Source organism: Terrapene carolina, unplaced genomic scaffold, assembly GCF_002925995.2.
Source record: "Terrapene carolina triunguis isolate 2854851 unplaced genomic scaffold, T_m_triunguis-2.0 Scaffold136, whole genome shotgun sequence".
Lineage (NCBI taxonomy): Eukaryota > Metazoa > Chordata > Testudines > Emydidae > Terrapene > Terrapene triunguis.
In genome coordinates this window covers 3,396,484-3,409,261 of record NW_020664487.1, presented here as the reverse complement: position 1 = coordinate 3,409,261, position 12,778 = coordinate 3,396,484, and the positions used below count along the sequence as shown (strand labels likewise).

Here is a 12,778-nt window from a genome sequence, read left to right as displayed (position 1 = left end):
ATCTATCTATCTATCTATCTATCTATCTATCTATCTATCTATCTATCACAGCACACTATTTACCACAATCCATAGCTTCAAGAGCTTTGTATAACTTCCTCACAACACTAGGAATTTCCCTAGTAAATCACTAGATATGTCAGACAGTGAATAAATTCCATGCTTGTTGTAAGTGCAGTCCTTAGGCATGATTTACAGGATCCATATCTTTGCACTATAAAATGAATAGGCATGTATAGCAGTTGAGAAGCGAACTGTTCCTGACTAACCCAGACAGCTCCATAGTACAAGATAAACACTGAAATAAGAGTAATTTTCAACACACTGATAAAAGCAAGTGAATTTCAATTTCTCATTGTTGCCTTTTCCCATTGCTGTTTTTCTTTGTTTTTAAAGAGACCAAAAAGCTTTTTCCCAGGTATGCTTCATTTCTTTTCTCAAAATCAGCACAGAAATTAGGATAATTTTTTTTTCCTTTTGATCAGGAACTCAGTCAAAATTAAGCAAATACTTTTCAGCTACTGGGCCTGATTTTCCTCTCAGCTACACTGATCTAAGTCAGATGAAACTTCCGTGACATGAAATGAGCAACACTGATGTTAAAAAGGTGTGAGAGGAGAATCAGACCCGCTCTGGTTGTTACAAGGAGGGGGGAGAAAAATTGTTCTCGTTAACCACTGACGGTAAGACAAGAAGCAATGGGCTTAAAATGCAGCAAGAGAGGTTTAGGTTGGACATTAGGAAAAAAATCATAACTGTCAGGGTGGTTAAGCACTGGAATAAATTGCCTACGGAGGTTGTGGAATCTCCGCCATTGGAGGTTTGTAGGAGCAGGTTAGACAAACGCCTGTCAGGGATGGTCTAGATCAGTGATTTTCAAACTTTTTTTCTGGGGACCCAGTTGAAGAAAATTGTTGGTGCCCACGATCAAACGGCGCTGGGGATGAGGGGCTTGGGGTGTGGGAGGGGCTCAGGGCTGGGGCAGAGGGTTGGGGTGCAGGGGTGAGGGTGGTGGGGTGGGGCTGGGAATGAGGGGTTCAGGGGCTCTGGACTGGGGGCAGGGGGTTGGGATGCGGGAGGGGGTCAGGGCTCTGGGCTGGGCGTGCAGGCTTGGGTGGGGCCGGGGATGAGGGGTTTGGGGTATAGGAGGGGCTCTGGGTTTGGGGAGGGGGCTCAGGGCTGGGGCAGAGGGTTGGGGTGCGGGAGGGGGTCAGGGCTGGGGGTGCAGGCTCTGGGGTGGGGCCAGGGATGAGGGGTTTGGGGTGCAGGAAGGGGTTCCGGGTTTGGGGGGGCTCAGGGCTGGAGCAGTTTTGCCTTTTGAAATACTTACTTTCTGGGCGAGATTCCTGGTTTCTGTAAATTGGCCTGGCTTCACTGACGCCAATGGAACTACACTGATTTACACCAGCGGAGGGTCTGGCTCATTGTTTGTCTTGAGTCAGAAATTAACTGCAGTACTAAGAGGCTTACAACTGTGCCTATCTGTCTAGGATAAGAGTCAGGTTCTCACAATATTGCAGCCTCTCCAAAGCCAGTTCTATGGCCGTTTAAAAAAAATGTTTACTCTTGCAGTGATTTTATATTGGTACCTGGAACCTGTACCCTGGGGTAAAACACATGTATGGAATGTTTTTTATCAAGACCTGCCTTTGGTAAACCAGTGCTTTGCTTTGATGAGTTAAATGTGGTCATCTTCCCATAATACACAATTGGAGGTAAATATTCAGCTGCAGATCCAGTCGTTTCAATTGCACCAGTCTCCTTCCTCTAAGGACGGCCTTACTAGGAGTAAACTAGATTTGTGCAAATACCTGAAAGAGCAAGCTCCTTGCCTAATCCTGTGTTAGATGGCACATGCCAGGAACCTATGTTGTTGTGCCGCATGCACATGGGTGCACACATACACTTACACAGAAGACATCAGCTGAACAATTATCTGTAGACTTTTGGGTCCAATCCTAGTGAAGTCACAAGGAGCATTTACATTTAGTCTTGTTAGTTTGGTGCACAAACACATGTTTCAGTCTCCGATTTTCCACAGAGCTTGCGTACGTGACTTTGTGCAACATGAGCAGGTGGTCACCTGTACCAAAGCACCCACCACCACCATTAGTTTAAACTCTCCTAAGATTCTATTACACTTAATCCACATTTTCAGCAACAAGTAGGTGTGGACACAATGCAAGGTTATCCCACACTTACATTTGTAGTGCTTGTCTTTTGAGTTAGATTCACAGCTTCCTTGTTTACTCATGATGCTATCACAGGATTGTTGGTTGAATTGCTTTTAAAGTATTAATGGCTTAGAGGACTGGGCCGCACAATTCTTACAGCTCTTTGCTGAAGGATTCAAGTGAAAACATACTTCTATCTGTCAAACAATGGGCTTTCCCAAACAAGAAATGAAAATGGCATAGGTTTTGCTTCTCCCAAAACTACAAAGAGAGCCTTTAAATCCCCAAGTCTCTTCGTGTTATGAAGGGACACTTCAGGAATAAGAGAAGGCGACAGTATGAGTTACTTCGTTAATCCAGTTCTGTCAGCCTCCCACCCGACCACATTCAGTTTCCTTGTTTTCTTGGCAAGGGATGGAACAAAAGAGCTCTGTTTAAACACACCTACGGGGAAAATTTGATTTGTTCAGCTCCTCCTTTTTAAATTTTCAGTTCAGCTCTTATTAATGAGATCCTGTCATAACAGCGGGATAAAACAGATCTCTTTCCTTCACTGAAGATCAAAGGTGCCCTTAACACTGAAATAATGGTTTGTTCTTCAGGAATCTTTAGCAAATGGTTTGCAAAAAAATAGTGAAATGGTGTTATGGCCTAATTTTTCTTGTGGATACAAGGGATCATCATCCTGCTGGATCAGCGCCCATGTCTGCAATTAAGATACACAAGGAAAAATCTCTACAAGAAGCCAGTGGGCTTGGTAACAATCTTTGAATATGTTTATGTGAACAGAATTTATGCTCACTATGTTCATGTATATTCATGTGTGTCAGCATATCAGAGTATGTGCTGATGGGCATGTATTGGCATGAGGATGAGTGTGCCTGGATGTGAATGTGTGCTGTCATGTGTACATATGGCAGCATGGGTGGATAACTCAGTGTTCTTTCAAATTAATTGCCTGAAAAGCAGCAGCAAACAGAAGCCTGAGGAGTGATATGTGCTGATTAACATTTATTTGCCAATGTCCATTTACATGGCTCTTACCCCAGACAAAGGAGCCGAATGACTGGGTGTTGCTAATATTTCGGATCCCTCTCTCTTTCTACCTAGGCGGGCTGAACTTGTGGGCCGACCGCACTCCTGGCATTCAACCAAATTCATAGAGAACCAACCCGATCCCAGCATGATGCAAATATCTCAGGGCACGATTGGCACTCCTTGGCATCAGTCCTACCATTCCAGGTAAGGGCCATGTGGTCTTGGCCATGTACTGTAAAACTCAGAGGAATACAGCAGAGTTGTTTTTTGTTTAGTGTATCATTCCAGGAAAAGAAAACTCTCTACTCATCCATAGAAATATCCTTCCTCTCTGAGCAATAAAATCAGTCATCCCTGCCAAATTGCCTGTCTACTGCAACCTGCTTCGGTGCATTCGGACAGATCCTGCCAGTCCTTACCCAGTCTTTACACGAGCAAAACTCCCATTGACTTCAATGGTAATTTTATGTGTGTAAGGACATACAGTTCAGTGAAGTCAGTTGAAAGACACCCAGTGATTTCATTAGGCTTTGGGTCAAGCACTTGGTAATGACTGCACTATTTGGCTACTATGATTATTATCATTATTTGTCTACATAGCTCCTGTCGGCACTTTACATACACGTAGTAAGACCAGTTCACAAGGCTTCTAAGCTAAGGCCCTGAGCCAACAATGCACTCCAATGATCCCTAGAGCCTCACTTGACTTCAATGAGGCTCCGTGTTGGCCCTAATATATACAGGCAAGATTTTCAAAAGCGCTCATCATCCACAGTTGGGGCTGGATTTTTACAAGCCCTCGGCTCCTACGTGGCATCCAAATGAAGTGGCCAGCTGCATTTTATTTAGGTGCCTATATGGGAACAGTTGGTGATGAACTCCCTTAAAAAGCTGGCCTTGTATTCCCACCGTCTCGGTCGGGTCTGAGTCAAATCTCAGCATCGCACTGAGAGCTAGATACCAACTCTAGGTAGGGACCTACCAAGTCCTACTGTACTACTGTGATATAACAGCTCAAGACCTAGAGCTAGTCCTGAAAACTGGTTCCTAAACCGATTAAACATTGTGTTCCCTGCTCTACTCTGACTGGGCAACTCCTTTAAACCCATGTTAGACAGAACACTTTTAAAAATGTGTTTAGCTATAATAGGATCTGAGAGAGACACTCCCAGGCCTTCAAGACCTCACAAACGTTCTCCACCCTGTTCCTTTCCCCAGCGAAGAAGAAAAAAAAAGTGGAATAAAAATTAGCAAATAAAAAGAAATAAGAAAAGGACCCAGGCAGCATGGAAACATCGCCTATCAGTGCAACAAGCTGCTTTCATGAGCAGTCACTATCGCCAAAGGTATTACATCACTGATGGTCCTCCCAGGGTGAGACGTTCAGTGAGGGATTTCCTGATGTTGCCAACTGCTTTCTGCAGGGGTCAGAGTCATAATGATGTGTGTGTTTCCCTCCTAAGTCAGTGTGGTGGGTTACCAGTCCCAGAAGACTAGGCCTGGGATCCTAGTTCTGTTAAAAGAATATGGGATCAGACCCCTCCAGCCATTATTTAGGCTGCAAACTTGAATGAATGCCATGATCCCAGCCTGTGGGGGGGGGGGGTTCTCTTTCCGACTGCGCTAAGAAGCTCCAGAAGACACTTGTCAGTAAGTGTCATGGGCAGTCTGGAGAGAGATGTTCACAATTCTACCCTCTTTGTTTCCCCTTGAAAGGCAGATGGGCTTCCGAAGGAGGGATTGTCCACACAGCCTCTGTGCAAACCCTCTGGGCAACTTAAACGCTGGCACTGCAAATGTCAGCCAAGAACCAGCTCCAAAGAGCCTGGGCGGCGGGGCAGGGGAAGACAAACTAGGAGTTACAGTAGAAATGCGGGTTCGCCCTCCACTCAAATCATCCCGTTAGTAGCCCATTCAGCTGCCAGCGAGGGGCTTTGCATCACAGCTGCTGCGTTTCTGGCCGAGAAACTCCAGCCTGGATTCGCTGCGGCCAAGGATGCTTTTTCCTCCAGGTGTTTTTAATGAGGAACGCCAGTGGCATCTAGTGGTCAGTTTGCCAGCTCCACGCGTCCACTTCCCTGGGTGGATTGCCGGGGCCCTGGCTGAGAGTCTGGCTGTCGGGGTCTGAAACCCATAGTCCGCTGTTCATTAAAAAAAGAAACAACTAAAATAAAATGTGAAAGCAGATCAGCAGCTGACACCGGACGTGAACAACGTGGCTGTTCTGAGGTTTCATTGACCTTATTCCCCTCCATGTCCGTATATGTGTCTCTGCACCCCTTTCTACGCTTATCTTATCCTTTGCTTTGCTTTGCAGGCAGAGTCCTTCTCGCTGCCTTTCCTTAAGGCTATCCACCCATCTCTCTTTCTAGCTGTTCTTTGCACAGCTTAGCTCCTTCAGTCCAGCTGTGCCTGGGGAAGTTACAGCACGAATGTGTTTTGAGAAGTACCAGGGATTCTTTAGTGACTACAGATTAGCCTGGGGGCTGCTTCACCTTACACCAGCTGCCTCAGAGGACCTGGTAACTTGCTGTTCAGAGCTACCGAGCATCCCCAACTCCCATAAGCTCCAATGGCTGTTGTGGATGGTCAGCGCCTCCAATCTCATCGGACGTGCACACAGACAGGCACGTGCGTGGAGCAAGCAAGGTGAACGGCCTGTGCAAGAACTGGGCCTGCCAGTCCAGGAAATACAGCTATTTCTAAGCTGAGTGTGTGACTACTAACCACCCCAAGTGGCTACCGTGTGACTGTTGTCTGCACACTACCAAACCCCAGCTGCTGGGTGCTTCCCAGCTCAGATCCTTGCTCCCAGAGTGCCTGGGAGTGCGATGGGGCAGCCTGCTCAGCGCCTTGTGTAGGGGAATGAGGATATCTGTGTCCAGAGGGAGAGCTGCATAGGACAGAGGGAGAGGAAAAGTAGTACCTCAAATTACCCTCTTCAGCCCCAGAAACACCTGATGGAGTGAAACAGGGGTTGTGAGCCCAGAAAGTCCCTCCCAACAATTTAAAACCTCCACACCTTCCCCCTTCATGTGAACAAACCCATTCTGAAACATACGTATGTCTGGAACAAGAGCAGCTACCTCCCTCCCAGTAACTACTTGAATAGTCTTCTTTATGGACAGACAGACTTCCAGGGACCACATCAGAGGTTCCTCCACCAACTTATATCTGACCTAGCTAATGCTCTGCAGATCCCTTAACGGGGAACGCCCTTGCCTGCTAAACTACATCCGCGGTGGGGCTGTAAAGACTTCCTGGGGTCTTATCAAAACACTACTGTAATTTCCTTCCCACACAGACATCCACACATACATGCCCCCCATCTCCCTTCTGTCTTGTCTGTTTAGTTTTCTCACAGCAAACAAAATTTCTCTGCTACAGTTGAGTTTCCAGGAAGACTGCCAGGGTGTAGCCTTCAACTCCATAAAAAGAAAAAAAATGGAAAAAAAGGGAGAGATTCAATTCCTCCTCCAAGAAGCCACTCCTACTCCCTTGCTCTTTCCCTCTCTGGCATCTGCATTTATTTTTATTTTTTAAATGCTTTGGATGGGTTTGATGGGTGCGGCAAATCTTCCCTGGCTCCAAAGCTTGCACAGTGCTTCCGCCTTTCCCCCCCCCCCCACCCCCCAGTGATAAATAGGAGACATGTGTTGCAATGTCAAGCAATTTCTCTTAGTAAACCAAGATGACTGCAGACAGCGAACAGAGTCAGGCCCAAATATGGGTTTTCGTCTGTTCTTCTAAAAACTAAACATCTTGCCTCTGAGCTCGTTTATAAGCCAAAGCATGCCTCTCTTGCTAACAGTCTATTTTTCCCTTCTCTCTCTCTCTCTCCTCTAGTTCCTCCACGAGTGATCTCTCTGGCTATGACCATGGCTATCTGAGGAGAAGCCCTGACCAGTACAGCTCGTGGGGTAGCATGGAAACCTTGGACCATACCCCTTCTGGATATCCCCCTGGCCACCTTTCGCCAGCCAAGTCCACCAACAGCATCGACCAGCTTGCCCAACTCCACAGCAAGAGGGACTCCGCCTACAGCTCCTTCTCCACCAACTCCAGCATCCCCGAGTGCCCGGCGCCTTCCTTCTGCAAGGAGCGCTCCTTCTCCATGGACAACGTGCACTCCCGAGGCAGCCCGCAGGAGGGGATGAGGCAGGCTGACATCAGGTACGTCAAGACGGTCTACGACGCCCAGCGAGGGGTCTCTGAGGAGTACGAAGTGAACTCCTCCACGCTGCGTCCAAGCGGCGAGGGGCGGACGCAGACAGAAGGCCGTGGCTACAGCAGGCTGCCTGGTCACAGCCGGTACAGTGGAGTCCCCTTCTGGGGCCAGCAAAGGAGGAGCTCCTCCGACAGTGAGGGTCAGCACCCAAAAGGGCCCCCCATGCCACCAACTCGCAGTGACAGCTATGCGGCAATAAGGCACCACGAGAGGCCCAGCTCCTGGTCCAGCCTCGATCAAAACAGGCCGTGTCGAGCTCAGCCGAAAGGGGCCTGGCCTCCGTCGTCTGGCACTGTCTCCCTGGGGCAGGGACAGCTGCTGAAACCCATGTTTGTGGAAGGGCAGCTGCACACCGTGGTGGAGAAAAGCCCTGAGAGCAGCCCCAGAGTGAAACCGAAGCAGAGCTATTCCCAGGCAGCACAGCCAGGACAGCCTTTGCTTCCTACCGGCGTCTACCCTGTACCTTCCCCCGAGCCACACTTTGCCCAGGTGCCCCAGCCTTCGGCAAGCAATAATGGGATGCTCTATCCAGCTCTGGCCAAAGAGAGTGGATACGCTCCACCTCTTCCAGCCTCGTATGAGAAGGCCCCGGTCTGCAGCCATTCTGGCGTCGATGAGAATGGAAACCAAAGCTTTACAAACAGATCGGCCGTCTTTTATCGGCCAGACTACGGGCCACCGGCTGCGGAGAAAAAGCAGGAAGCAAAATTCGCTCAGTACAAACCTCACAGTACATCGGGCCCTGACGTCCATTCTCCCCCTTCCCAAAAGGACAAGTCAGGCTCCCTTTATGTGACGTCGCATGGCATCCGGGAGAGCACAAGCAACCCCCCACACTCCAACCACAATTCACAGCCACTGCAGGCCCACGCGAGGGATGCCAGTGAAAGCAAAGCTCTCTATCAGCCCAAGGAGTATTGGGCGGCTGAGTTGCAGGAGGACAAAAATGCTAATCTACAGAAAAGTGAGAGAGACCCCGCCAGCCAGAATCAGTGGTCTTACAGTAAGGCCAAGCAGCTTGGCTTTTCACCCTTGCCGAACAGCCTGGAGAGCACCAGGAGGCAGCATAGTTTGGAGCTAAAGGAAAGGCAACAATGCGAGGGCTGTTCTGACGCCAAACGGTCTTTCACCAATGGCAATAATAAAGCAGAGAAGGATCAGAGAGGGCCAGGGTGTGGCCAGTGGCACGATTTGGACAGACAAGCCTTCACACGGCATGAGGACGACGTCGCCAGCATGGCCCCGTTCCACAATGCAGAGCCAAAGTACGAGGCGCCCTCTTCTCTGCTGCAGCCAAAGGCCTCCGATTTCAGCAGGAGCCGGCTAAGCTCCAGCAGCACCCAAAGCCTCCAGCCCGGGAAACTGGAATCCAGCAAGCCCCACTGTTCTGTGCTGGAGAAGGTCAGCAAGATCGAGCAACGTGAGCAAGGCAGTCAAAGGCCCCAGAGCATGGGGGTGCCCAGCTTTGGACATAATTATGGGCCAAATAGGCCAAGCCAATCATCCGGCGCTAGGTGCTCTCTTAACAGCACAGAGGACGTACGAAACAAGTCAAACTCCCAAGAGCATGGCCAGCCAGCCAGCGAACAGTGCAGGCGACCCAGCACGACTGGCTCTGAGACGCCGGCGGGTGTGCAGCCGGTGAGCAGGAACGGGAGCGCGAAGCCTGAGGAGGTTGATTGGCATCCGGTGGAGCAGCAGATGGCGGGGGCAGCAAATCAGGCGCAGCAGAGCGAGTACTACGGTCTGACAAGGAGCAAAAGCACGTTCCAGCTGATGTGCGAGCCAGAGAAGGAAATCCTGTGGCAGGATAACGTCCAAGACGCTCCTGGAACACAGCTGGACACCTCCTTCAGCAGAAACTACAGAAACAGCATTAAAGACGCTCAGTCCAAGGTCCTACGAGCCACATCGTTCAGGCGCAAAGACCTCGACATCAGCCCATCCTTTGGGAGCAAACCCAAGAGGAGTGCACAGAGGCCGGCCTCGGCCCACGTTGGGATGAGGAGCACCACAGCATCCCCTCACATCCCCAAGGAGAGGCACAGCGTCACTCCTACGCAGAACAATGTCCCTCTCCTGGATTACCCTGAGAAGGAGAGCCACGCTGGGCTGCCACAGCACATGTCCCGCATCGGGGGCAGGAAGCGGCTGACGGCCGAGCAGAAGAAGAGGTCCTACTCCGAGCCAGAGAAAATAAACGAAGTGGGTGTCTCAGACCGTGAGCCCTCGCCCTTCTCCCCCCAGAAGAAAGGCCTCCATTTCATCTTCCCAGAGAACACGGTGGCTGACCGGCGCAAGATCTTTGAGCGAGAGAACAAAGCTCGCTCCACCATCAATCTCTCCAAGCCAGAGCTGAAGCAGCTGCAGCAGAACGCACTCGCAGACTACATCGAACGCAAAACTGGGAAGCGGCCTTCTCACGATGCTGGGGTCCCGAGAGAGCGCTCGCAAAGCTCCTACCTGCAAGCCAGCGGCCTGGACAGCCAGAGCCTCTCCTCTGCCTCCAGCATGAATTCGCTTCAGGATCAGAAGCTTTACCACCGGAGAGTGTCACTAGAGCAGGTGTCTAGAACAGGCCGGGTCTCCTCTACCCTTCCCCCTGGGCTGACGGGCTGCTTTGATCTCAATGGGCTTGAACAAAAGAAAGGGCACCAGGATGGCGGCAGCAGTTCCTCTGCAAGCCAGTTTAAAATGGACAGACGCCGCGATTACAGAGCCAAACCGGAGCTCCCGAAAAGCACTCAGGCAGGTCAGCGTGGCTCACGCGACCAGCTCCTCTACAGGATGGAGGAGCAGGTCTTTGAAAAGGCCTCATTGCCCGGGAGATCTGGGAAATCGGTGTCTGCAGAAGACTTGCTCGATAGATCTGATAACCAGTCAGTCACGGTGCATGTGCGCTCCAGGTCGTCTCCCACAGCTGACAAGAAACACCGGGTAAGTCCATTGTCCAGCTGATATTCACAGGCTGGGGGTGTTATGATGCTAGCCTGACATTCAGTTATCCGTACTCACAATGCGGTTAAATGTGCCCTGCAATATGGCCCATATGGTCTGTTTAAATTAGCCTGGGGCAGTTTGAAATGCCGGCTAGCTGGGTAGCACAGCCTTCCTGTCTTTCTCTTCCCCTGTTTTCTTAACGCTAGGGAGCTTTGCTTGGGGAAAGGATGTTGGTGTAAATGCTTTTAAGAGTACATCTGCTCCTGCTGCTTATTCCTCGTCTGAAAGCCTAGGTCTAGAGACTTGGCTGCAGCTCAGAAGCACGGAGCACAACTCCGAAAAGGGGTGTGCAAAGGGGTCCTTAAGTCACCTTTCTGCTCCCCCAAGCCTAGAGCTGCAATGCAGCGGGCCATTTCCCTGGCATAAATTAGAGCAGGCTAGGGGCACTAATGACCCCCAAAGGCCACTACAACAGCTGGGGTGCAGGAAAGCCCAGCCATGCGCCCCTTTCCCCCAGCCAAGCCCTCTCTGCTGCCTGCAGGAAGGGGTATGCCTTAGGAGCCATTAAATTACCTCTTCAACCCTGGAGGATCCCCCTACAGTCCAACTGCGGAGGAGAAACTGGGCCAATATTTTCCACATCCAATCGTTTGTTGTGAAAATCGTGATGATGTCACAAATGGGGGGAGGGTTGAGTGACTCTGTTGGCAGCAAATGAACTTCAAAGAAAGCAAGATCCCGGGCCAGGTCCCCAGCTGGTGTAAATCAGTATAGCTCCATTGACACCAATAGGCTGATTCGTCCCACCGTTTTCATATAGGGTCCCTTCGTTGGAAAGAGAGAGAGAGAGGGTGAGGGAGATGGAGCGAAAACACAGCATGAAAGCTCTATAGGCAGAATTCTTTCTAAAAATGTTTCTTGGCTGCCCACGTAGGCCCAGGTTTTAAGGGATAGCTCCACTCAACAAGAGCATCTGCATCTGGAACCGCTGCCACTGTAAAAAAAAATGTATCCAGTTGCAATATTCTAGTATTTAGCAGAATAAATTAAATAAGGATTGAATCTCACTCTGCTGAGTGAGAGCCTCTCTGAAATGCACCAAGAATGGGAGTCTGCCCTTCCTAAACCCATCATACACTTCACTTTAAATCTCCCACCTTGAAATGCGTCAGTCCTTTTGCTGCTTTTTAAATGGAAAGCATAAAAAACAGCACCTAAATATCAAATGGCTAGAACACCTTACCTAGGTAGTGCTCACACACACACACACACCCCCATCGTTTTTCCCCCCACTCTGGAGAATGGACCTATCTACATAACATTACTACAACTGCTGTCAATTGTGAAACATTTCATATTCAATGAGAGGACATATCCTTAAGAAAGAGTTATTGTGAAAGCCAAGAAGCAAAGCCCATTCTGACTCCTGGTGCATTTCAGAGCAGGAACAAAAATAAACAGGATTCCAGATGAGAAAGTACAGACAGAAGATATTTTTTTCCCAGCCACTAAAAGGTACTTTACGATGGCAGTCTGGAAACCAGTTGTTCCAAGCTTCTGTTTACCAAGCCTGTTGTCTCGGTCAGGGGCACAAATTGTGAGCATCCTGAGACCTTTTATTATTATTTTTCCTGTTGGCTTGTTTTTGCTTTTTTCCCCCATGCATGCATTAGTGAGATTGAAGGTGCCAAATGGTGTGAGCTGAGGAACTGATGCTGGGAAGAAGAGAAACAACTGTGCAGATACGCTAATAGACCCCAGTTCAGGAAATCACTTAAGCATGTGCTTAAATCCAGCAGTAAGGGTAACACTTTCAAAAGTGTCCTCAATGATTTAGGACCCAAAGTCCTACTTTTCAAAAGTGCTTTAGGCTTTTGACTTTTGAAAATAGGACTTAGGCTGCTAAAGCAATTAGACACTATTGAAAATTTTACTCTTAGGGCTGGTCCACGCTAACCCCCCACTTCGAACTAAGATACGCAACTTCAGCTACGTTAATAACGTACCTGAAGTCGAAGTATCTTAGTTCGAACTTACCGCGGGTCCACACGCGGCAGGCAGGCTCCCCCGTTGACTCCGCGTACTCCTCTCGCGGCGCAGGAGTACCGGCGTCGACGGCGAGCACTTCCAGGATCGATCCGGGATCAATTTATCGCGTCTAGAGAAGATGCATTAAATTGATCCCAGAAGATCGATTGCTTACCGCCGGACCCGGAGGTAAGTATAGACGTACCCTTAGACCCTGATTCAGGACAGCATCTTTATGTTTAACTTCGAGCACATACTTAAAAATCCACTGGGACTTAAGTTAAGCGTCTGCTTTCATGAATAGGGATGTTGTTCGGAATTGGGGCTAGAGCCCACAGTACAGAACCAAAAATGTAAAAGTGTGTGTGAG

The 12,778-nt window shown here is 49.4% G+C and overlaps 1 protein-coding gene across 1 annotated transcript in view; it reads left to right on the top strand.

Moving 5' to 3' along the window:
- The window catches only part of SHROOM3 (shroom family member 3), a 237,435-nt gene that overhangs the window by 205,842 nt on the left and 18,815 nt on the right, over positions 1-12,778 (top strand). Inside the window, exons 4-5 of the mRNA XM_026653361.1 lie at positions 3,285-3,416; positions 7,059-10,377. Coding sequence (XP_026509146.1) covers positions 3,285-3,416; positions 7,059-10,377 — 3,451 coding nt within the window. The remainder of the gene's footprint in view (positions 1-3,284; positions 3,417-7,058; positions 10,378-12,778) is intronic.